We start from the raw sequence: 26,241 nt of genomic DNA, 5'->3' as shown, positions 1-26,241 counted from the left end.
GGTGGTGGAAGGAAACATGCATTTTGTTTTCTTCTGTTGTGCCCTGCCAGTGCCCTCCCCTCCATGAGGTCCCCGAGCAGTAGCTGAATGTGGCAGCCCTCTGCCAGTGTTGTTCCTGCCAGTCTCCAGCAAGTTGGATTGCTCTGCCCATCAGACGTAATCCATCCACAGTAATTATTGGGGGATACATAGCAATCTCTGTTTATAACCAAACATTGGGTCTGTCGCCATAACGGCTTTTCTATTTCAGCCCTAAGGAGTTATTTTTCAACACTTTGTAGGCTGAAATAACAGGAGGGTTTAAATAATGAAATAATTTCTCTATATGCTTCATTGCAATGCGGTTGATTTTGATATTATTTATGCACTTGATTCATATTCGGTTTAATCTTTCTGCTATTCATATGATATTTGTAACTTTTTATTTTATTTTATTTATATTTTAACCACCACCACCATTGTGGGCGGGGCGGAGGAGATTAAAAAAATATGCAAGGTCACTTTTTTGTGAACATTTCCACTCCCCCAACCCAAATGGCCACTTTCACAACAAAAATTGAACTTCCAACAAAAATGCAGCCTTGCCTTATGCTTTTATTCCTTTGAATCATTATGAAATCACAGCATGTAGTCTTCTCAATATCAGGTCAACTGCACTTAAAATCCCCACCCACATTCAGTTTGGTAAAAGAACAGTTAACTTTGTCCCCAGATTAGGAGAGCATTTATAAAAGAAAAGAAAAAGGTATCCAAATCCTAGAAGTATTTAACAGCACCATAATGACATTGCTCCAGTATGCAATCCCAAAGAATCATGCGGACCTTTTACAGCAGGCAGATTTCAGTGCAACTGTGAACCTGATGTGCATCCCTTTTTAATTACATATGTGCCTGCTGAGCACATATGATTGAGTCTAGCAAAGCTAATTTGCAAACAGTGTGAGAGCAGGCGTTAATATTAAATATTACACTCCAGTTGGTCCTTGGGGCTATCAATTATCCCCCGAGATGGGACAATATGGGTAATTGTGCAAGTTGCTTCTCCTGCCAACGGGAAGCAATACTGACATGAGCATGGTGCATCTTGCCAATAAAAGGAAGTGATCAGGCCCTCATCTCCACTTGTTATGTCCCACACTGGAGGTCCCCAGTGTGGCACCCAGGGGTGCTATGACACCCTCGGACATCCCAGTTGGTGATTGCCAAGAACCTCTGCTCCTGCCATTTTTTTAAAAAAAACTGTTGATTTGGGGGGGAAGACTTTCTGCGGGGGGAGATGCCTGGGTCTTTTTTAGGGTGATGCTTTTCTGTCTGTGCTTTGTTCTGGGGGTATGCACAGGTGTTTTGTCTGGGTTCTTTTTTGGGGGGGGGGCTTCTGAGCCTCACTATTTTTCCTTCTGTGAAATGGGTATTTTAACAGTTTCTTAGATTTCCAAATGTGCCCCAAGGCGCATAAAGGTTGGGGACCCCAAAGTGGTGAAGGGCTCCAGGGGCAGCACTTACTAGGGGCTAGCTTGCTTGGGACGACTGGTCACTGCAGACTTACGGCGATTGTGTAAAATATGGTTTATTTTCAAACACACAAGCAGGTCATAGGCCTGGGTGAGGAAACCTGCGTCCCTCCAGATGTTCCTGGATCACAACTCCCATCATCCCTCATTTTTGGCCATGCTAGCTGGGGTTGATGAGAGTTTGAGTCCAACAACAAGGAGGGCCATAGGTTCGCTACCTTTGGCAATGAGGGAGGCTAACTGCTTAAGGACTGCAAGCAAGGCAACATTGCCCCACATCTGGGGACAGGGGAAAGATTTGATTCAGGTTGCATTTAAAGATCAATCTATCAAATCTGCACTTTCCACAACAATACGAGAACCGAAACACAAGAACCGAAACACAACCATCGTTCAAAATTCACACTTATCCAAATGTCGCAGTGCAGTTCTCCAACCAACCAATGTTTACAACATTGCAAACAGAGGGAAAGATGCATAAAGATGACTATCAACACACAACAATGCATTATATCAGGAGAAATTGCTTGCAAAAATGTGTACGTCTGTCAAAACTGTATACAAACAGATGTTTATCAGGAGAAATTCGCACTCAGATACTGAAGAACTTCCATGAATATATATATATATATATATTTTAAAAATCACATCGTTGCAGAAATGTGGAGAATTGAATGTAAGATTAGAAAAATGAAAAACTGAGAGAACCAAAACTGGCAGCTCCTTCAATCCCTATCCACATCAGATCCACAGGGAGAAGCAGCCCAAGATCCTTCCAGCTTTCCAGAAACAGCTCAGTTCTCTCCCTCTCTGTATTTCCCAAAAAATAAAGTGCAACTTTTTTCACACACAAACCTGAGATAAATCCCAACCCTTTATCTGTGCTGGGGGTGGGGAGGTGCTCCACTTTCCCCTCATGGCTTTCCACGTTCTAGGGATGATCAAGAAAAGTCATGCCCTAACAATTAGTTCCCATAAAGAGACACCCACCACTCATCTTGGTCCAATTACCGGTATTTTTCCCCAACAAAAGATGTGGCTGGCGCGATGGCTCAGTCACTGACTATTAAGGAACATCAACCACTCATTCTGGCCCATTAACTCTCTTTCATCCAAACCCCAGACTCATTCACGGCAATCAGGTGGCAAACAGCATTATTCCAATGATAGTGCCATTTCTGTCTCCCTTCCTCCATCTTCACAAAGGCTCTTGTTTACAAGCTGGGTCTCTAATTCAGCCTTGTAAATAAGCCTGCACGAGATACTGGCCTGCAAATAATAATAATAATAAAATACTAGCCTACCATACCATACATTTAAAGCACATTTAAACACGTGGCTTCTCCCAAAAAACTCATGGGAATTGTAGTTTACCTCTCACACAGCTACAATTCATAAACTACAGTTCCCAGGATTCTTTGGGGGCAAACCATGTGCTTTAAATGTATGGTGTAAATGTGACCCTAGTTTTTACGCCGGCTGTAGAGGAACCTGAAAACCCTCACTGGTAGCAACTTGCATCTACTTTTTAACCAAGTCTCCCCAAAATGTGAAAATCAGGACAGTGATTTTGTAAGGAATGGTACTTGGAAACTTGGGACAATCCCTGATCAATGGACAGTTGGAACATATGGAGTTCCTTTGGGTCAGTCTTCACAACCGAGGCTGGTGATAATCTCCAAGGATTCTCAGAGTCTCTCCCTTCTGTGGCTTGCAAATTGCTCTTCACATCTCTGCGCAAAGAGCACATCATTTCTTCAGATTTGCCTGTATTAGGTTGTAGTCAACAAATTTTTACTCAGAGTACACCCATTTAAATTAATGACTAACTTAAGGTTCATTAATTTCAATAGGTCCACTCTGAGTAAAAGTTAGTTGACTGCAACCTTAAGTTTTCTCAATATGCTAAGAGTACAAGAGTAAAACAGCCAACGAATTCCTCTAATATGGTGGTTCTCAACCACCACTACCCTGGCCATGGACCCCTTGAAAATTTCTTATTTACAGTATCAGATTCTTTCCCGGCCCTTCACCATAAAGTCCCAGGGTGGGTTTACTGTGTCATGACCCTGGATCGGATTCCCCTTCTGCAGTGGATGAGACCGAGGACTCAGAGACAGAACAGAAATTAGAAGCAATGACAGCCCCAGAGGCACATTCACAAGATGAGCCCATGGTACCAGTGCCCCTCCGGCCCACCAATGTTGCACTGCTGCTCTCTGCCTCAGAAGAGTCCATCACAGAAGCCCAGAGCCTCCTCTGCTCTGTCAGTGTCAAAGAACACTGGAGAAGGCAGGGCCCCTTTCACAAAAAACCCCCACCTTTCAGTCAAGGTGGAGCTTACAGGTGAGACTGAACTGCTGCTCCTATGGAAGGCACAGTCGAAGGCTGGCTGGTGCTGAAGCAACATCAGAGTGCTTGCTCTCTTATAAGCGGTCAGCTTAGCCTTATAACCTTGGAACGTCTCAGTGAACTACTCAGAACACTTACTGTTGTTGTTGTTCTACACACCAAAGAGCATTTGGTATTGTTATGTGCCTTCAAGTCAATTACGACTTATGGCGACCCTATGAATCAGTGACCTCCAACAGCAACTGTTATAAATCATGCCGTTCAGATCTGTGGTTTCAGGTCTGGGCTTCCTTTATGGAATCAATCCATCTGTTGTTTGGCCTTCCTCTTTTTCTACTCCCTTCTGTTTTTCCCAGCATTATTATCTTTTCTAATGAGCCATATCTTCTCATGATGTGTCCAAAGCATGAAAACCTCAGTTTCATCATTTTAGCTTCTAGTGATAGTTCTGGTTTAATTTGTTCTAACACCCAATTATTTGTCTTTTTCGCGGTCCATGGTATCCTCAAAGCTCTCCTCCAACACCACATTTCAAATGAGTTGATTTTTCTCATCAGCTTTTTTCACTGTCCCAAAGAGCATACATAAGTCTTCCTTATTGTAGTCTTGGTTTTCTAATGAGATGGATGTACTTGTTTCTGACAGCCAACGTCTGTGAAATCTGTCTCTGTGGGTGGAGAAACAGTACAGGATCAAGTACAGAGGTTCTTGACTGGCAGCCTTCCCACATGTCCTCTGAATGGAGGAGGCTGATAAGAGTTTGAGAACCTCTGCTCGAAGTTGAGTAGCTATGCCCCTGATCTTGCACATTTTATTGATTTTTGTTTATCATTACATTTATACCCCACCTTTCCTTGAAGGAGTTGAAGGTGGCATACAAACATATTTCTCCCCTACTGATTTTATCCGCACAACAACCCTGTGAAGTAGATTAGGCTGAAAGATAGTGACTGGCCCAAGGTCACATGGTGAGTTTCATTGTCCAACTGGGGATTTGAACCCTAGTCTCCCAAATCCCAGTCTAACACTCTAACCATTATACTACACATGCCTTTCCTAATTCCCATGTGTAGAGTGTAAATGTCTGTAGGCTTCCCCAGATCATTGTGGATGTCAAGGAAGGAGTGTGCAGCATCAGGGGCAAGGCTATTCATAGAATCACAGACTAATAGGCATGGAAGGGGCCTATAAGGCCATTGAGTCCAACCCCCTGCTCAGTGCAGGAATCCAAGTTAACGTATACCCAACGGTGCTCTCCAGGTGCCTCTTGAATGCTTCTTGTTTCTGTGTTGTTCAACACAGACCTGAAGAACACTCAAACAGGGCAAATACCTTCCATTTTTCTTTCCTGGGCTGTAAAAATGCATTATTAACCAACAAACAGCCTTTCTCCATAGGGACCTTTAAATAACAGTCACATTCTTTTAGAGGTTATTAAGAACTGTAATTGTGCACTTCCAAGACCAGAGTAATAAACTGCTTCAGGATGGGTGTTCAAAAATGCCAAAATTACTGTTGCTTGAAGCCTGAACTTCCAGGCTATGTTAAAGTGTATACTGAATAACAGAGTATGTTCTCTATTTGCATTTCATTCAATTTAATCGAAAAAGTACAGAGCAATCTATTTTTCCCTTCTGGGTAATTAAAAGAAAATAGGCTTTTCCCCCCCTTGTCTTTTTGTTTTCAAAGCAGTCATTTCAGGTACAAAACCGGACAGATTGGTTTTACACCATAAATTAATTAATTTGTGAACTTTGGGGTTTCACGAGATGCTGTTCTTTAATTAATGAGTTGCTTCAAGAAGAAATTTAATGGTGCATTGTAAAGGTTTCACAGCTCAGAATGCAGATTTTGTGCCCAAAATTACCGAACTGGCTTTAAAAAACAAAACAGACTCCTCTATTCTGGAATTTGTTTTCTTTGTGCTAGAGTCCCTCCTGGGACACAGGAACATAAGGAAGTTGCCCTTATACGGGGGTAGACCATCGGTCCATCTAGTTCAGTACTGTCTACACTTACCAATAGTGACTCTCCATGTTGCCAGCAGGAGTCTCTCTTAGCACTACTGGAGATGCTGGGGATTGAACCTGGTACCTTCTGCATGCAAGGCAGATGCTCAACCACTGTGCTAGGGCCCTTCCCCAAGAACTCTGTTCAGAATGAGAGTGGGTTTATGTGCATGTGCCAAAACTCTCTGCCTGAACTCTCTGCCTGAACCAAAAAATGAATGGGAGAAGGAAATACTGCTTCACACACTGTGTAGTTCAATGAGGGAATTTGCTTCTACAAGATGCAGTGTCATATCATTTTAATATCTTCCCCACCTGGGAACTGTGGTTTGTTAATGGCACTGAGAGTTGTCAGGAGACCCCTATTCCCCTTACAAAGCTACACTCCTCAGAGTTCCCTGGGAAGAATGATTGATTCTTAAACCACTCGGTTAGTGCAACGATTTACAGTCACCTAAGGGAACTTCCTCTCCTGTTGTGTTCTCAAATCTGCTCCGGAGGGTTGGGGGAGCCCTCACAACAGATTTAAGGGGTGCACGGGGGGAGGAGAGGAGGGGAAATTCCACTGCTCAAGTGGAAATCCTTGTGCTGATGGAATCACTTATTGAGTGCGACCTTGGATCCAAGTCACTGAGATTTACTTCTGAGTAGGCATAAGTTCAGAGTCACCCTTGTAAGGTTTCTTTCATGAGGTGGCAGGGCTGCTATAAAACTGAAACAAATAGTTATAGCTGCATCGCTCCTTCTTACCTTCCAGTGGACAGAAACGAATCACTTGCTCTGGCATAAGATTCCCTTGCTTGTGTAGACAGTAAGTCTCGGCGATCTCCTGCCGGCAGTGCTTTGACTTGGCTCTGGACAGTGCAGATATCGCCTCCTTGCCAGAGATCTCGCATTTTGGGGGCTGCTCATAGCCTAGCTCTGGGGAGCTGTTCCTGTTCTTTTTCAAATGGTGTGGCCTGGCCTGTGATCTGTGCACATCCTTCAATGGGCCGCCATTGTGGCTGGTCTTTGGGGCAGGGTTGCCATAGGGCAGCACCTCGTTGGAGTTTTTCCCAAGGAGAGAGTTCTCCTTCACCTTCTCCTGCTCCAGCTTCCGTCTCAAGTGCTCCTTCTGTTTGCTCAGGGGCTTTTTCACCAGCTCTGGCTGCTGCTTCTCCTTCGGCAAAGTCCTGGGAGCAAAGTTGCTGTTGTCGATATTCTCAAAATCCTTGGGGACAGAGTTTTCGTTGTTGCTGTCCGTCCGCATCTTCTCCTTCGGACGGTGGGAAAAGTAACCATCCTGCAGGAGCAAATGGGAAAGTGGTTATTGTTATGCGATCTTTTGCTTGGGTGGATCCACAAAGGAACCTAGGAAGGTGAATCACACCATTGGTTAATCTCGCTCAGTTGTGTCTACTCCAGCCTTGCCCAACCTGGTAGCCCAAAACACCTGTAGGGCACAACTCTCATCAGACCTAACTAGAATGGCCAATGGTCAGGGATGATGGGAGTTGTAGTCTAGCAACATCTGGAGGGCCACAGGTTCCCCATCCCTGACTTATACCCATTGGTGGCTGGTGGCTCCATGCCAGTGGGGCAGTGGAATCTGCCCTGGGGTTTAGTCTGAACTTTCAAGGAGCTATCCAACGTGCTTCAGCTTTAATGTTGTCCAAACAAGTTCGGACTAAAACCTGGAGCAAATTCCATTGCCCCACTGACATGGAGCCACCAGCTGCCACTGCTGATGCCATTATCAGATTATTATTTTTCTCCTAACCCAGTGTACTCTAATGTTTGGACAGCCAATGTGATGCACTCCAGATGTTGTTGGGACTCAAACGCTCATCAGCCCCAGCCAACACGGCCAATGGTCAGGGTCGATGGGAGTTGTTGGCCCAACAATATCTGAGAGCACCAGGTTGGGGGAAACTGCTCTGTGCTGGGTGGCAGCAGCTCTCCAGATTGTTCCCAGCCACACCTGGAGACGCCAAGAACTAAACTCTGTGCTTTGTGCATAGAAAGCATGTGCATGTCTACTGAGCTATGGCCCTTCCTTTTGTTAGACGGATTCTGTGTGTGCGCGCGTGTAATAAGCCGAACAATGGCTATTAGTCATAACGGCTAAAAGAAACCTCCAGATTCAGGAGCAGCATACTGCTGAATATGAATTGTAAGGAGCCAATCAAACTGAGGAAGACTGTTGCTTTGATGTCCTGCTGGTGGGTTTGCAGTAGGGATGGAAAGATCTGTTTATTTTTGTTCTCTCGGTTTCTCATTTTTCCAATGTTAAATTCAGTTCTCTATATTTCTGCAGCAATCTCAGATTTTTTTTTTTTTAAAAAAATATCCTCTTGAAAATTCTCCACCATTTTAGTGAGAACTTCTTCAAATAAACACATTTTTGTAGGTAGTTTTGAAAAAGGTACAAATTTTTGCAAGCCATTTCTCATCACATAATGCCTTTTTGCATGTTATTTTCTCTCATGTATTCATGTTTATGCACACTTTCCTCTAATATATGCATTTTTTAGAATGTTGTTTAGTTGGCAAACTGCATCTGAAAATTCTAATAAATGTGAATTTCGAAGGATGGTTGTGTTTCAGTTCTCATATCATTTTGGAAATTGCGAATTTCATAAATTCTGCTTGAAATGCAAACTGAATCGAAATTCTCACCCATCCCTAGTTTGCAGGAAGCATCTCTTTGACCACTCTGAGAAAAAAGAGGCTGAGTAAGCTGGACCAGGTGTGGGGAACTTTTGGCCCTCCAGATATCACTGGACTATAACTCCCATGAGCCCCAGCAAGCATGACCAGTGGTGAGGGATGATGGGAGTTGTAGTTCAGAAACATCCAGGGGGTGAAAGGTTCCCTACACTGTTGGTCTGCTTATCAAGTTTTTCTTATGATTTTATGACATAGCTTACTTGGATTCACAAGGACGCCACCGAAGTCTGAGCATCCTGCTAAAGCACTTGGCAAGCCTCCTGTTACAGCAGGGATGGGAGCCTTTTTCAGGCTGAGGGCCACATTCCCTTCTAGGCAACCTTTTGGGGGCCAGATGCTAATGGTGTGTGTGTTTGTGGGGGAGAGAGAGAGAGAGAGAGAGAGAGATTCTCTGGGAAGAGAGATTAATTGTTAAACCATTCTGGGAATTGTACCTCTGTGAGGGGAATAGGGGACTCCTAACAACTCTCAGCACCCTGCACAAATTACAGTCCCCATGATTCTTTTGGGGAAGCCATGACTGTTTAAAGTGGTGTTGTAGTGCTTTAAATGTGTGGTGCTGACGTGGCTTCGATCTTGACTTGCTTTGGTGTTTAATTGCTGCCTGAGATTATGAGACAGAGTTTGTGAGGCAATGTTCAAGGCAGATGGAAAACGAGGCATTTTCCATCTTCAATTTTTCTAGTAATTAAAACGATTTTGACTATGGTCTGGTTTAGGCATTTTGGCTGAACAACAGCTTGGACATCAGGAATATGCTTTGGGGCTTGCCCACTCGCTCCTATCCTCAAGCACATCAATCCCTCTTCTTGGTTTATAGTTGTGCCAAGATGTCCAAGTTGGGGAAACCATGGTGACCACTGGCTATATTTTAGTCTCCAAAACTAGAGTCAGAAGCCTACTTCAAACAGCTACATCTGATTCTGGTTTGCAAGCAAAATATGAATAGCAGTGACCAGTATAGGCTGCTGACTCTGATGTCAGTGGGGCAGTGGAATCTGCTCCGGGTTTTAGTCCAAACTTTCAAGAAGGTCAACATCTTGGACAGCTCCTTGAAAGTTCAGACTAAAATCTGGAACGGATCCACTGATTCACTACCCCAATGACATCGGAGCCACCAGCCTCCATAGGAAGTAACTACAGTCTGCCAAATCTAGGTGTCATAGAGACCTAAGATTACCACTAACTGGCAAGTAAAAGAGGGAACAGGCATGTGTGAAGGGAGAGAACACCTGTTCTGTTGCATGTTTCAATTATCAAACCATGGAGGGATGGAAAGTTCTGTTAATTTTGGTTCTCATTTTCTCAGTTTCTCATTTTTCCAATCTTAAGTTCAGTTCTTCAAATTTATGCAGCCATTATGCACATTTTTTTAAAAAATCCTCATGAAAATTCTCCAGCATTTTAGTGAGAATTTGTCCTAATAAACCCATTTTGTAGGCAGTTCTGACTAATGTACACATTTCTGCAAGCCATGTCTCATCATGTAATGCAGTGTTGTGTGTTATTTTCACTTTTTATGCACACTTTTCCCTAAAATGTGCATTTTTGTAAACACTGTCTGGTTCACGAAATGCATTGCAAAATTCAGAGAAGTGCGAATTTTGAAGGATGGCTGTCTTTAGGTCCTCATATTGTTTCAGAAAGCGTGAATTTGATACATTCAGTTTCAAATGCAAACTGAATCAAACTTCTCACCAATTCCTAACCATGACATAGGGTGGTGTAAAAAAAAGGAATAAGTAAATGTTATGGATATTTTATGTGAGTTGGTTTAATTGTATTATGCTCTGTTTATGTAACTTGTATACCACTTTATATTTCAATATAAACCTCTTAAGAGGTTTATATCTCCCAACAAAAATAAGTGTTTTTTTAAAAAAAACACAATACTGGTAGTGACAGGGTGGCTGCAATGACAATTCCACATTCAATATAAACAATAGGGTTACTGTTACTACTATCACTAATACACATTTTAAGTAACATAGTTATGCAACAATAAATATCTAACAACAATGTACATAAGTACCAGTGGAGGCTTGTCCATTAGGGGAAAAGGGGCACTGCCCACCAACCTCAGTCTGCCCTCAGCTAGCTCCCACCTGCCTGGCTTTCTACTTACATCCAGTCAAGGGGGTGGCACTGGTTGTCAGGTTGCTCCTGCTTAAGCTACCATGGTAGACTTCAGCAGGGAGGAGGATGGGGGCAAAACTAGAATTAGTTGGCTCTGCCTGTTATTGGCTCAGCCTCTGCCTGTCATTGGCTCTGGCTCCACCTCCTGTTGGTCTGCCCGCCTTCCAACCTACCAGTCCCAATGGGCACCAGCCTTCATTGCTGCGGGGCCTTTGATTTGGAGTGACTACTTTGACCCCTTCATTTTATCGTTCCGGTCTGCTGTGCTGTTTGCTACATGATTATTAAATCCATTACTGTTTAGTTTTCTTGTTAAAATGCTTTATTACTGATTTTATTTTTTTGTGAGCTGCTTTGTGTCACAATGCAACTTAGGATGATTAATAAGTAAAATGTATTTTCCCCGGGGAGGGGGCACAGAGCAATTCGGCACCGCCAAATTCAGAGGAAGCATCCAGCGCTTTTGTAGTCCTCCTTGCAAACTCTGTCCTCTCTGTAGTTGTAGGTCATTATTGTGATGAAAAGAAACCATAATTCAAGCAGAGCAAGACAAATGTAAAAAATGTAAAGCTTATTAACATTATACCCAGAACTTCTCCAGCAAACTATTGCTGCTACTGCTGTGACTGCCTGAGTATTATTGCCTTTGCACGATTTGTTGTCCTGTTTTCTTTATCCTTAAGCAATTGCTACAAATTGGGGTTACTTATGCTAATTGAACATGGCAATGCCTTTCATTCTAATGAGATTACTGGGATGTTCTTGTAATTTGTGGGCCCCCCGATGCCCACAGACATTAATCATGGAATTTATTTGGTAATGATAAAAATAATGTTCATATTTTTATTAGATATGCCTCTGCAATTATTCAGATGTTCTGGAGAGCAATGGCAGAAAGGATCAACTCAGCAATGTCTTATGATGCCTTGCCAATGGCCTCAGTTTCATTACAGGGCAACAAAGATGATCAAGGGAATGGAGCGACTCCCCGGTGAGGAAAGGTTGCAGCATTTGGGGCTTTTTAGTTTACAGAAAAGGTGAGTAAGAGGTGACACGACAGAAGTTTACAAAATTGTGCATGGCATGGAGAAAGTGGATAGAGAGATGTTTGCCTCCCTCTCTCGTAACACTAGAACTCGTGGATGTCCAATGAAGCTGAATGCTGGAAGATTCAGGACAGACAAAAAAATACTTCTTGACACAGTGCATAGTTAAGCTACGGAACTCACTCCCATAAGAACATAAGAAGAGCCTGCTGGATCAGGCCAGTGGCCTATCTAGTCCAGCATCCTGTTCTCACAGTGGCCAACCAGGTGCCCGGGGGAAGCCCGCAAGCAGGACCCGAGTCCCAGAGGAGGCAGTGATGGCTACCAAGTTGGAGGGCTTTAAAAGAGGATTAGACAAATTCATGGAGGATAAGGGTATCAAAGGTAACTAGCCATGATCACTATGCTCTGACCCCACAGTTCGAGGTAGTATGCTTCTGAACACCAGTTGCTGGAAACAGCGGGGGGAGAGGGGAGAGAATGCTCTCGCATTCAGGTCCTGCTTGGAGGCTTTCCATTGGGGCATCTGGTTGGCCACTGTGAGAACCTGATGTTGAACTAAATGGGCCACTGGCCTGATCCACCAGGCGCTTCTTATGGTCTTAATTGTCTTTCTTTTAGGTTATTTTATAAATTTGGTAATGGTAAAACATGCAGAAATGATACATACAATAATAATGACTGCACATGGGGCAATAGCAGAAAAAATATGAAAGATTTAGCGCAGGTCTAGCCAATGTGATGCCCTCCAGATGTTGCTGGACTACTGCTTTCATTGGCTCTGACCAGTGATGGCTGGTGCCCATTGGAACTGGTGGGGCCCAACAGTGGGTGGAGCCGGAGTAGAGCCAATGACAGGCACAGCCAATTAATTCTACTTTTGTTCCATCCTCCTCTTTGCTGAATTCTATAACAGCAACACCGACAGCCAGTCCTGCCATCCCCTGGACTGGTTGGGTTGTCTTCAACTAGCTTCTACTCAGAGCAGGTCCAGTGAAATTAATGGACCAAAGTTAGTCATGCTTATTACCTTCAATGGCTGTGCTCTGTGTAGGACTAGGACTGGATCCAGCCTGTTGCAAAAAAGAGGGCACGTGGTGGCTGAGGGGAGACTAAAGTTGGGGCACCCCATTGGCCCTAATGGACAAGCCTCCACTGTCTCTGACCAATGGCTATACTGGCTGGAGCTGATGGGAGCTGGGGCCCCAACAACATCTGGAGAGCACCCCATTGGTTAGCCTTGATTTAGTGGGACCGGTTATAGCCAAGTGGATTTAAAAAAAAAAGCTCTTTTAAAAAGCCCAACCATGCATGATACTAAATGTGTCACTTTGAAGCACACCAGAAAATATAACAGTTGGTGGAGGGTGGGATTTTTTATCAGGGCCGCAGGATGCAGGAAATGTGAAGGGAAAGCCATGGCTCAGTGATGGAGGACCTGCCTTGCATGCAGAAGGTCCCTGGGTCAATCTCTGGCATCTCCAGGTAGGGTTCGGACTGTCCCCTGCTGGAAACCCTGGAGAGCCCCTGCCAGTCAGTGCAGACATACTGAGCTGGATGGATCAGTGGTCTGACTCAGTATGAGGCAGCTTCCTGCATTCCTAATCTCAATGAAAATCCCCTCCCCCTTTCTGCTCTCACAATTAATTTTTGAGGGGGAGGGGAAAAAGCTCCTATGGGTGCCTTTCTTCCCATTGGAACCATTCCTTGCCTGGCTACCGCCTTTTAGTTCTTGATTTAGAAAATTTAGAAAAATATACAAGCCACTTGGTCAAAAAGCTCTCCAAGCAGGGTACAAACTAAATTGTACATCAAACACTGCTAAAACCCACAAACCTATTCAATCAAAACAAATATATGCAACTATTGTAATTTATTAAATTTCTATCCTGCCCTTTTATTAAATATATATCCTGCCCTTCCTCCCAAAAGGAGCCCAGGGTGGCAAACAAATGATAAAACACTTCTTTAAAACAGCTTAAAACCAAAACATCTGAAAAAAAATCATAAAAACCAAAATAAAAATCTTCCAACATCTTCAAAACAATTCCAGATCTCTACAGAAAAGGCTTATTGGATCAGGAAGGTCTTCGGGACACACCAAAAACAGAAGAGCGACAGCACCCATCTAATATTTAAGGGGAGGGAATTCCAAAGGGTAGGTGCCACCACACTAAAGGCCCGCTTTTATGAACATAAAAACCATCATCATTAACCATAAAGATACAAACCAATTTTAAATCAAATACAGGGAGCTATAAGCTTGCTGTGTTTCACTGAGCTCAAGGCCTGGATATTTCCCAGGCTCAGCAAAAAAGCAGATTGAGAACATTCCACAGTGAAAGCCCATTTAAAGTTGGTATTAATTTCCCTCCCGGCTCCCGGCTCTTAAGAACCAGCATCTGCTCATCACTTGTCATCAGCTGCTTTCTCTAAACGGTCCCCAGTTACTCTAAAAGCAGATGCTCCTAATCCAGTTCACTGAGCTAACTGTAACCATTCAAAAACTATGAATGGAAAAAAAAGGGAAAAAAGGTGAACTTTTTAAAAAAAAAATCATAAAACCTGGAGATGTTTAAAAGCCACAGATCATCCAAACAGCTGTTTGCCTTATGCTGAAGGTCGGCTTCCCATGCAGTTTGTAAGATGGAATTGCTATAAGGAGGTGGCTGATGTGTTAACATGGCTAAACTAAGCTATGACGGTCACTAGCTGGAATTTGGCACAGCTCCAGCTGGAGATGTGAAGGCCCGGGGGGGGGGAGTGGATAAATTTGAACCCCTCTCCATTCCCCCCCTCAAATTATTCCATCGTGAGAGCTTGGAGGAAGCAATGGCTTCACACCTGGCCATCATTAGCATGTCCCCCCAGCCAAACAGATAATCCCTGGTTGAATGTGACCTGTGACAGAAAATAGATTCCCCACTCTGCTTTACAGAGGAAATTTAATTTTAAAAAAAATCAAATTTCAAAGGTGTCTTGCACAAAAACATCCTGGATGTATCTGCTTACATTTTGGCAGGCTCAATACACTCTGGAGGGGCTGCTCTGCCTACAAATGTCATCCACTTTTGTGAAAAGCAAGAAAGTTGTAGTCATTTTTAGATTCTCCACCATAGTCAACTAGCAGCCTTGTGACCAGTGTTGCTCCGGAATTTTAAGAAAAGAAATAATCAGTGCAGTTTTAAAAGTTTTAGTCTGCCATCTTTATTCAAAATGGCGTCCAACTGTATTGAAACACAGACAAAAACCTGGTTTTGATCTCAGGAACCATCACACCAAATTTGGATATGATACTTTAAGAGGTGTCCAAGCACACAGTGAACAAGCAGCTTTCCAAAATCTATAGGCGATGGGGGAGGGGAAGAACAGGATTTGTTTTTTAACAGATCTAATTTGGTCCCGAAAAACGAACTGAATTGGAAAGACACCAATTGATTCTGAAATGGATGGGGCTCCTTCCCAAAACTACAGATATAGATACAAGTCAAATCTTGTCGGTGGTGCACACACCCATAGTATTTATATACACAACCCACAATGAGTCACTTACTCAATCAGCTGCTTCTACTGATTCTGTATGCCAGTAGCCCCCATCCTCTGGGTCTCATGGTCTATTTCCAAGGGCTATCTGAGAGGCCCCTTTCACTCCCCCCTTTTGTTCTGTGGTCTGTAGGTGCAGAAGATCTTATAAGCCAGAGACAGTGAATCCGTAGACCTTCAGCTGGGCTGCAACTCCCATCAGCACCAGACAGCATTGAAAATGGTCAGGGATTATATATAAAGGAGCCCAATCCACATCTACTGGGCCACATCCCTTCAGTGTTAGACTGGTTAGACAGGAAATGGGGACTTTTCTGCTATGGCCCCAATATAATGGAATACCTTACCAAGAGAGTGTTGCCTGCAATATTTAGAAAAACCAGTGAGGAATTTATATAAAATAACAGGTTTGTTGTTTAAGCGTGACTCCTCCCACCCAAGATTGTAATAACTAATTTTAGTTGTTATTCCCTTTTTGTGATTTCCAGAAAGGTGGGGCACAGCTTAATCTGAAATGGGAAACAGACTTAGAGATAAATATAATGGATCCAGGCGATCTCTAGCTTGTTTTGGATTTCATGACAATAAAACAAAAAATCCCAAACCAGATCCGTTTTGAATTTCACCTGTTTTGTTGCATCCAATTCTTTTGCTAGGAGGAAAAAAGACTCTCCCAAAAAGCTGTTCTGCATTTCAGAAAGACAGAACGAGCTGTTTTCTCCATTTCAGTCCTGATGAACAAAAAATAATGAACTTTATTGGAAGAAAAGGCTCATAAGTAATGAGCCTCCTTGGAAATCTAGCCAGTTGGACAGATCTGGGCAAAAGCAAAGCCAAAGAGACCAGATGGGAGAAAGAACAGATGTTAAGGCAGTTTGCTCTTTCCATATGCTTTCCCCTTTTAACTTTATTTTTTAAGAAAAAGTAAATTGCACTTTAATAATTGTCAGTTTCTGAAAACCCGAAGGCTTCAGACAGTCACTGAGTGGGAAATCAGACTCTTGCGTTACTGTTTTTCTGCAGAGAGAAACTGTATTAATTCACTAATAGGCAAAAAACCCTTGTGGTTTAAGAACATACCTATAGCCTACAGATATTTCTATGAAATTTTAAAAAGCAAAGAAATTGGGCGGCTATAGTGAATGCATCAGGAGAGCAGGAGACCTGACCTCCTCTCTGAGATATTGTACTGCACTACAAATTTGTCAAAATGCAAACACCATTTGGGTTGGTCTTTCACAGTCCAATCCACTTCCTGTGTAGCTTGGAAGAATTTGGTAACACGTGCGTCTGAACATATGGTGAGTGGTCGCAACACCTGCCATCTCCAAAGATGGAGAATTATATTTTTGTATGTTTGTTGGTGTTCTTCTTACTTTGCTTCCTGTGTTACTATTATTTCTACAGAGAATCTAATCTAGAAAATTTCATTCCCCTCATTATTCATCCTAGAAACCTGCGTCAAATTTATTTTAATTAATTTCAAAGCCTTTTTATTGGTCAATGTCATATGATGGTGAAGACAGCCTTTTGTGTTTCAAATTGGAGGTTATGTTCTCTTTCTCTTTTGGGTGCATTAACAGTGGAATCTGAAACTGCAGTTTGATGTAAAATCAGACTGATTACAGGAATACCCCGCTATACAGACCTTCACTTTAAGGACACTCGCGAGTACGGATATACTTACAGTAGCACCATTCCCCTGTTTACCTACGCTCGCTTTGCAAGAATGGACACTTAACCTTTGGTTGTGGCCTGTTCTTTCGGTGCGTGGGGTGGTGGAAAGAGACGCGACCGCACGACCGCAAATCAGCTATGAGGTGCAATTGCGATCAGCTGTGAGGCGCGATCGTGATCAGCTGAGAGGCACGGCAGCGCCGCAGCAGAGGCGCCGCAGCGCAGCAGCAGAGGCGCCGCAGCGCAGCAGCAGAGGCTTTAGCGTGGGGCTTTAAGGCTCCGCGTGAAGGAGAGGTGACACAGTGGCAACGCAAGTAAAAAAAGGTAGTGCTTCACTTTAAGTACATTTTTGGATTACATACTCACTCTGGACCCATTGCGTACGTTAATGCGGGGTATTCCTGTACAATATGTTGCTACTTAAGCAATGACTCTAACTGTTGGAAAAAACAAACCTGCCCTGCCCAAGATGCATGTTTTCAGCCTGCTATGTTTAAACCACTTCATTTAAAAGGTGGGCATGGTCAATTAAAAACATAGAGCACACCTAGAATTTTGCTATAATATATTTCACCTCCCACTGTTTTATCTTGTGCAAACTGAGACACTCCTGATGTCCACTGGAGACTATTCTGCAGAACAGTGAGTGCTATTATTCCACAACTGTTTTTGGAGTTTTTAGTGTATATTTTGCAAAGTGTTGCTGTACTTCACATATTCACAGAAACAGAAGCAAAAAGAAATTGATTTACTATAGTAAACAACTAAAATTGCAAAGTAAATCAAATCTGTTTAAAGTGACTGTCTGAACTATATCAACTGTATGTTAATATTGCTGCTTCCTCCCTGTCAAAACAAGATCAGCACAGCACATGTCTTCTTTCTATTATTTGGGCTGATTGCAGGAGTTGCCACCACTCACCATACGCTCAGAGGCACATGTTACCAAGTTCTTACAAGCTACACAGGAAGTGGATTGGACTGTGAAAGAACAAACCAAATTGTGTTTGCATTTTGACAAATTTGTAGGGCAGTACAATATCTCAGAGAGGAGGTCAGGTCTCCTGTCCTCTGATGCATTCACTATACCTGCCCAATTTCCCTGCTTTTTAAAGTTTGATAGAAATATCTGTGGGCTATAGGTACATACTTAAACCGCAAGGGTTTTTTGCCTTTAGTGAATTTCCCTGCTTTTTAATCCGGGAGGTAATAAATGGGATCCTGTGCAAGTTTGCTGAGAGTGGATTGATCATTTGCATGCTTGTTGAGTTCAGTGGGATTTATTCCCCTGCAATCATGCTTAGGATAGGTGAAACTGACCACAGGGGATGGGGAGGGGAGGAGGAGGAGGGAGGGGAGGAAGGGCAGAGGGGAGGAGGGGGAGGGAGTAGGCAGGAGGGGGAGGGAAGGAGGACAGGTTTGATCATTTGCATGTTTATTGATTCAGTGGGATTTACTCCCATGCAATCATGCTTAGCATAGGTAAAACTGACCGGGCAGAGAGGGAGGGCTGGAGGGGGCAGGGGAAGAGGGAAAAGGAAGAGGGGAGGAGGAAGGGAGTGGAGAGAATTAGCGAAAAGGCAGGTCTGATTATTTGCATGCTTACTGAATTCAGTGGGATTTATTCCCATGCAATTATGGTTAGGATAGGTAAAAGTGACCATGGGGGAGGAGGAGGGGGAGGAGGAGGGGGAGGGGAGGGGAGAGAAGAGGGGAGAGGGGTCTGGAAGAAAGGGGAGAGGGAAAAAGGGGAGGGGCAAAGAAGGGGAGGGGCAAAGAAGGGGAGGGGCAAAGAAGGGGAGGGAAAGGGCAAAAGGGAGGTGATGGGAGGAAGGAGGAGGGGAGGGCAGGTTCAATCATTTCATGCTGATTGAGTTCAATGGGATTTACTCTCATGTAATCATGCTTAGCACAGGTAAAACTGACCTGGGGGAGGGGCAGGGAGATGAGGGGCAGGGGAAGGAGATTGGGTTGGTGGGCACTAGGAAGCCCCTTTCCTTTCCAAAAGGAAAACATTGTGAACAGTATCATTCTTTTTCAGGGTTTCCCCCACCTTTTTATTCTACATCAGGCACATGGAGCCTCCCACTCAAATTTAAACCAAAGCTGTCCTTGGGCACATCCACACCAGACCTTTATTTCACTTTAGACATTCATGGCTTCTCCCAAAGAATCCTGGGAAGTGTAGTTTGTGAAGGGTGCTGAGAGTTACTAGGAGATGCCCTGTTCCCCTCACAGACCTTCAATCTGAGCGGCTGACTGTTAAACCACTCTGGCCACTGGAGCTATGTCAGGGGAATAGGAGTCTCCTCTCAGCACCCTTCACAAACTACACTTCCCAGGATTCTTTGGGGGAAGCCATGATTGTCTAAAGTGAAATCAAAGTCTGGTGCGGGGCTGGCCCCCTGATTAGGCAAGCTGTGAGTCTGGCTTTTAGAATGCTGACAGTTGGTTCTTACTGAGCATGCCCGACACTATCATTGAGTTCAATGTAAAATTTCTTAAATTAATTAAAAATCAGCCAGGCCTTTTTTTTTTAACTTTCAAACTGCAGAAGATGAAGGTAAGAGTATGGGGCAAGGTCAGTAACAGGATTACAGGTACTCAGTGAACATGGCTGATTTTTAATTAATTTCAACAAATTATGATAACTGTGACAGAAGAAAGCCCAAAACGGGTCTGGGTTTCTCTCTCTCTTTTTACACTTTGAACTCTCGATTCTCTCTGTCTTGTTTTGTGCATTGCCATGAAAATCTAGAGGGTTGTTAAGCAAGCATTTCTGAGTTCAGGACTATACGTTTTGTAAGGTTTTGTAACAAAAAGCCATAAGAATGTAAGAAGAGCCCTACTGGATCAGGCCAAAGGCCCATCAAGGCCAGCATCCTGTTCTTCCCTTGACTAAACAGATGCCTATGGGAAGCCCACAAGCAGGACCTGAGTGCAACAGCGCTCTCCCCACCTGCACGCATGTCAGCTGATTCCTGAATATAGATAAAACCTGATGAACAGCAGAATTTTCAATTTCATCTAGGGATGGAAAGATTTGTCAGTTTCAGTTCTCTCCCTTGCTCAGTTTTCCAATCTTAAATTCAGTTCTCCACATTTCTGCAGCACCTTGCAATTTTTTTTAAAAAAAAAATCCTCAAGAAAACTCTCCAGCATTTTAGTATGCATTTCTCCTAATAAACACATTTTTGTAGGCGGTTTAGACTAATGTGCACATTTTTGCAAGCCATTTCTTGTCATATAAAAGCATTTTTGCATGTTATCTTCACTCATACTCATTTTATGCACACCTTTCCCTAATATATGCATTTTTGGAAACATTATTTGGCTGGTAAAATGCATCACAAAATTTGAGTAAGTGTGAATTTCGAAGGGTGGTTGCGTTTTGCTTCTCATATTGTTTCAGAAAGTGTGAATTTGATAGATATGACTTGAAATGAGAACTTAATTAAAATTCTTATCCATCCCTAATCTTATCAGTCCTGCTCAGGCATGGACTGAGAATGTATGGAGAGAGATACACATGCTAGCCCCACCCCAAGGTCCCTGTTCCTGCCATTTTCTAACACAATTGAGGTGCTTTATCTTTTTAAAATTTCCCTCTTGTAGTTTACAATTCTAAAGAAACACTCAGCATTTATCATGTTTTTAAACCTCCCATTTGTCTCATTTCCCCCCTTCTCTGTTTGTCCATCAGCTATAATAGGCCATTATTTTCCTCAATATTCAAAAATAAGCAAAGACAGTTTATCGCCTACTAAACATGTTGTTGTTGTTGTTATGTGCCTTCAAGTCCATTATGACTTATGGCGACCCTATGAATCAGCGGCCTCCAAGAGCATCTGTCATGAACATATTACTAGTTACATATGCACAATTACTCCCTAAATTAATATATTCAGTTCATTAATCCAACCTATAGGTTCATTTCCTCAGTTCCAATACATTAATTAACAGTACAATCACACACATGCCGACTCAGAAAATAGATCTAAGCTCAATGGGGCTTTCTCCCAGAAAATTGGGTTTATGATTGCAACCTTGCAGTGTAATCCTAGCCATGCTTACTCAGAAGTAAGCCCTATCATGTTCATGGGACTTACTCCCTAAAAAGTGTGCACAGGACTGCAGCCTTAGCTTGATTCATTGCAGCCAATCAACTCAAGTTCTAGTTCCAACAAACTCACTACATTTTATTTATTGTCCGATCTGGATTCAATAAAAATCCATATCGTTCCTTTTAATTCATTTCATTCCAAGTCCAATTTTAATTCAGTTTTCTAATAGCATGTGAAAGACTTCCAACACTTTTTAACATCCTGGTGTACAACCAATGTTAATTCCAATAAATTCAGTAAACCTAGTTCATTAAACCCAGTCAGTTCATTACATCTAATTCAACACAGATCGATAGAGCTCCTTTCAGTACATTTCATTCCAAAGTTCAAAATTGATTCAGTTTGTTAGTGGCGTCTATTAAACTGACTCCCTCTTTACTACCCGCAAAAGTTCAGTCTTCCTCTGGTCCATTCTTTCACAAAATGGTGCTTCTCGTATGTCTGGGACTACAGCTTCCATCAGCCCCAGCCAGGTTGGAGAAAATGTCAGCATAATGTCCCTCCCCTTCTGCTAAACTCCATCCATGATTGATCACATTAAAATGTCCAGCTACCTGGACTTCCACAGTAGCCAGCCAGAAGCCTTTCCAGCAAGCTCAGAAGCCAGACATGAATGCAATAGGATTCTACCTATCCTCCCATTGACTGGTATTCCAAGATGCCTTGCCTCTAACCTTAGAGTGAGGGATGGAAGGATCCGTCCATTTCAGTTCTCTTGGTTTCTCATTTTTCCCAATCTTAAATTCAGTTCTCCACATTTCTGTAACAATTCTTCAGCATTTTAATGTGAATTTCTCCCAATAAACACATTTTTGTATGCAGTTTTGACAAATGTACACATTTTTGCAAGCAATTTCTCCTGCTATAATGCATCATTGTAAGATATTTTCACCCATATATTCATTTTTTATGCCCACTTTCCTCTAATATATGCATTTTTGTAAACATTCTTTGGTTGGTGAACTGCATCGCAAAATTTGGGTAAGGGCACATTTCCCAGGATAGATGCGTTTCGGTTCTTATGTCTTGGAAAGCACAAGTTTGAGAGATTCAGCTTTAAAAGGGAACTGAATCTAGTTTCTCCTCCACTCCTACCCTAGAACAGGGCTGGGGAACCTGCAGCCCTCCAGAGGTTGCTGGACCCCAACTCCCATCAGCCCCAGCCAGCATGGACAATGATCAGGGATTATGGGAGCTGTAGTTAAGCAACATATTGAGGGCTACAGGTTTTCCACCCTTGCTCTAAAGGTTTTATTAAGCCTCTATGGGCAACAAGAGCATTCTAAGATCCCTCCTGGATCAAGCCACTCTAGTATGCTGTAAGCCATTGTGGGAAACCAGATGTCTCTGGAAAGCTCCCAAGCAGGACATGGAGGCAATAGACCTCTCCTGCTGTTGCTTACCACCAACTGATATCAGGGCCGCCACCACAGAGCAGCCAGCTCAGGCCCTGGCTGAGGGCCCCTCCTTAGGGTGGGTGAGTACCACTCCCTTCCATGATCCGCAGCAGCTCCTGACCCTGCTGCAGATCACAGAGACGGAGCTCCCAGGCACTCCCCCATCACCATGCAAGCCTGCGATGCTCGCACGTACATCCCACCTACCTTTTCCTTGAAGCAGATGTTCGCTGCACTGCAGGCGCATGCCTGCCCTCAACCAAGATGATGGCTGGGGCTGCCTTAAGGGGCTGATGCCCCTGCCGCCATCTTGGTTGATGGCAGGCATGCGTGCACAGTGTGGCCAGCATTTACTTCAAGGGAAAAGTAGGTGAGGCGTGTGGGTGGGTGCCGAGGCCTGGGGCAGGCTGGTGCCCAAGGACGCCGGCATGCCTGGCGCCAGCCCTGACTCATACTCCCTGTCACATTGCCTCTGAACCTCAAGGTTTCATATAGCCACAATGGTAATGAGCCATTGATAAACCTATTCTCCATGGATCTACGCCCCCTTTGAAAGCCATCTAAGCCAGTGGCCATCTCCACTGTATGTGACCGCAGCAGATTCCAAACAATTTAATGAGGTGTTGAGAGAGGTTTTTAGGGGGAGGTCTGTTCATTCTGAAACGTGTGCCAATTTCAGTAGTCGATCTCAAGTTCTGGCGTTCTGGGAGAGGACAAAGCAGTTCTCTCAATCCGCCACTTGACAAACTTTTATCCAGTGCTCAAATATTAAGGGGTATAAAAGTATGCATGTTGAGGAGAAAACGGATAGGGAGACATTTTCCTCTCTTTATCACAATGCTAGAACTTGGGACCATCCAGTGAAGCCGAATGTTGGAAGATAAAATACTTCTTCACACAGAGCACAGTTCAACTATGGCATTCACACCCACAAGACGCAAGGATGGCTACCAACTTGGATGGCCTCAAAAGAAGACCTGACAAATCCATGGACGTTAAGGCTATCAGTAGCTATTAGCCAAGATGGCTTTGTGCTAGTTCCATAGCAGAGAAATGGATACCAGTTAATTGGAAGGGCAGGTGGGAAGAGCACAGTTGCACTCGGGTCTTGCTTTGCAGCCTTCCCATGGACATCTAGCTGGCCACTGTGAGAACAGGATGTTGGACAAGATGGGCCTGATCCAGCAGGGATCTTCCAAAGTTCTTTTGTTCTTAATATGGGGAAGGCCCTTAATGAAATCCACAAGCCTTGACTCCCCACAGCTGTAGCTAAAACATGCACCCTCTGTAAACTTCTAAAAAGAGTAACTAAGGGGAGAATTACTGAAGGGGGAGCTGGACCCCCTCTGATGGCCCTCTAATTCAAGCATCCCTGCCAACTTTTTCTTTTGTAAATTAAACCACCTCCCTCCTTAAAAAAGTCCACGTGAGAGGTTGTGTTTGCAGACGAGAGGACCTCCGACAGTTTCTCCAAACTGCCAGACGCGTTCCTAACTCCCCACCCGCTTCTGCAGTCGCTTTACATCAACCCTCCTCTTCCAATCACAGCTGTCAGGCAGCAATTTAGCCTTTATCTAAACTCAGCCCTGGGCTCTTCCCGAGTTGGGATCGCCAAAGAGATCTATACAGAGGAATTCTGTCGAGGTTTTTCTTCGTGTCTCTTTTCATTAAGCGGGCTGTCCAGAGCGAAGCGCGTCGGCTCTGGTTTTCGACAAAGCGAGCCTAAAAATAATTGTGTGACAGGTCTCAAGGAGAGCGTAATGAGGAAGGTAAATTTGCTGCTGAGCAGGCATTCTGATTTGGAGGCACCAGCAAAGAGATTTATTAAACTGAAGGTCAGGAAGGCAGACATGCTTGCTTTTACGGCCTTCCAACCAAATGCATATGAGCCCAAACCCATCAGTGTTACTTACTACAGTATGTAAAAAATGTCCCCGTGTTCTGATTTCAGGATAATGGATAACTAGGGATGGAAGGATCTGTCAACTTCAGTTTCTCTCAGGTCCATATTTTTCCAATCATAAATTCAGTTCCTCACATTTCTGCAAGAATTATCTACTCTGACTGGCAGCAGCTCTGTATGGTTTCTTACGGGGGTCTCTCGCAGCCCTACCGGGAGATGCCAGAAATCAAAGCTGGGACTTGCTGCATGCAAAGTGGGTGCTGTACCACTGAGCAACAGCCCGTCCCCTACCTAACCTATGAGGTAAGGTAGTCTTTGCTGTGAAACTGAGAAATGCTGCTTGGAACAGGAATCTGAATGTGCAATATTCTACATACAAAGCATGTGTGTTAATAGTGAGTCCTGTCACACTGCAATGCCTGATTGGTCTAAGAGCTGTGTCCGGTCTTAGCCCCAACCAATGTAACTGCCGTGCTAGGCAAGAGGCAAGTCATATTCTGCCCAGTGCCTCAGTATTTCCAGGGTGTTATGCAGAACCTCCCAGTGACAAAAATTGGGTGGCCTGATTCTTCCTTTTCTTTTTTTAAAATCCTCATGAAAATTATTCAGCATTTTAGTGCAAATTTCTCCTGATATACACCTTTTTGTATACCGTTTTGAACATGTACACATTTTTACAAGCAATTTCTCCTAAGATGCTGTATTTTTGTATGTTATTTTCATAAATATATTCACTTTTATCGGCACCTTTCCCCTAATATATGCATTTTTGTAAACACAGTTTGGCTGGAGAACTGCATGGCAAAATCTGGATAAGTGCGAGTTTCGACGGATGGCTGCGTTTTGGTTCTCATATTGTTTTGGAAATTCTGAAATTGATAGATTTGGCTTTAAGTGAAAATGGAATCAAATTTCTCTCTCCCTCCCCCTCCCATTCCTATAGATAACAGAGAAGTCCACCCCCCTTGAGCTAGGTAGACCAAGGGCCTGACTCAGTGAAAGCAGCTTCCTATGTCTATGTCTTCCTAACTTCCACCCAGAGTTGGCATTCTGGGGCATCTAATCCTCCGTGGCACAGAGTGGTAAGCGGCGGTAATGCAGCCGAAGCTCTGCTCACGGCCGGAGTTCGATTCCAACGAAAGGAGGAAGTCGAATCTCCGGTAAAAGGGGTCGAGGTTCACTCAGCCTTCCATCCATCCGTGGTCGGTAAAATGAGTACCCGGCATACGCTGGGGGGTAAAGAAAGGCCGGGGAAGGAACTGGCAATCCCACCCTATATATACGGTCTGCCTAGTAAACGTTGCAAGACGTCACCCTAAGAGTCGGAAATGACTCGCACTACAAGTGCGGGGACACCTTTACTTTAATGAGCAGCAGTGTGGTGGCAATTTCAGAAGTGCAGGGTCCCTTCATAATAGCCATGCCACGCCACGCCCCCTCACAGCCATGCCCCTTTCTAAGATTATACAACCTTCTACAATTATACAATAAAACGAGCTTTTGGTCTCTTATTTTGTTTGGAGTTCTGCTGAGTGATGAATGCAGGATGAAGGTATGCCTTTTTGAGGTTCAGCAAGAAGAATACAACAAATGCTGCCCATAAGACTTTCTTTAGTGGCTAACACATTTCCCTTTCATGCCGATTAGTCTGTAGGATGCTGGAGACCTGGGGACCCTGCTCCCAAAAGCGTAAGGGGTCTACGACCCCCTGCAACTACGGATGACTACACCCCTGCTACTGAGACTCCACATCCCAGCAGAGGGTCCAGGCCACCCCCCCAAGCTCCCTAATTGTGTTCCTTGTCGTTGCCTCCTGTACACCTTCCCTCTCCAT

General features: G+C 43.8%; 1 protein-coding gene across 2 annotated transcripts in view; it reads right to left on the bottom strand.

Moving 5' to 3' along the window:
* The window catches only part of XYLT1 (xylosyltransferase 1), a 305,563-nt gene that overhangs the window by 95,065 nt on the left and 184,257 nt on the right, over positions 1 to 26,241 (bottom strand). For both annotated transcript variants that reach the window (XM_061599478.1, XM_061599477.1), the window contains exon 3: positions 6,623 to 7,154. In XM_061599478.1, the coding sequence (XP_061455462.1) occupies positions 6,623 to 7,121 (499 nt within the window). In that variant the 5' untranslated portion in view covers positions 7,122 to 7,154. The remainder of the gene's footprint in view (positions 1 to 6,622; positions 7,155 to 26,241) is intronic.

This window comes from Rhineura floridana, chromosome 17 (assembly GCF_030035675.1).
Source record: "Rhineura floridana isolate rRhiFlo1 chromosome 17, rRhiFlo1.hap2, whole genome shotgun sequence".
In the NCBI taxonomy this organism is placed as follows: Eukaryota; Metazoa; Chordata; class Lepidosauria; order Squamata; family Rhineuridae; genus Rhineura; species Rhineura floridana.
This window is presented reverse-complemented; position numbering and strand designations above follow the sequence as displayed.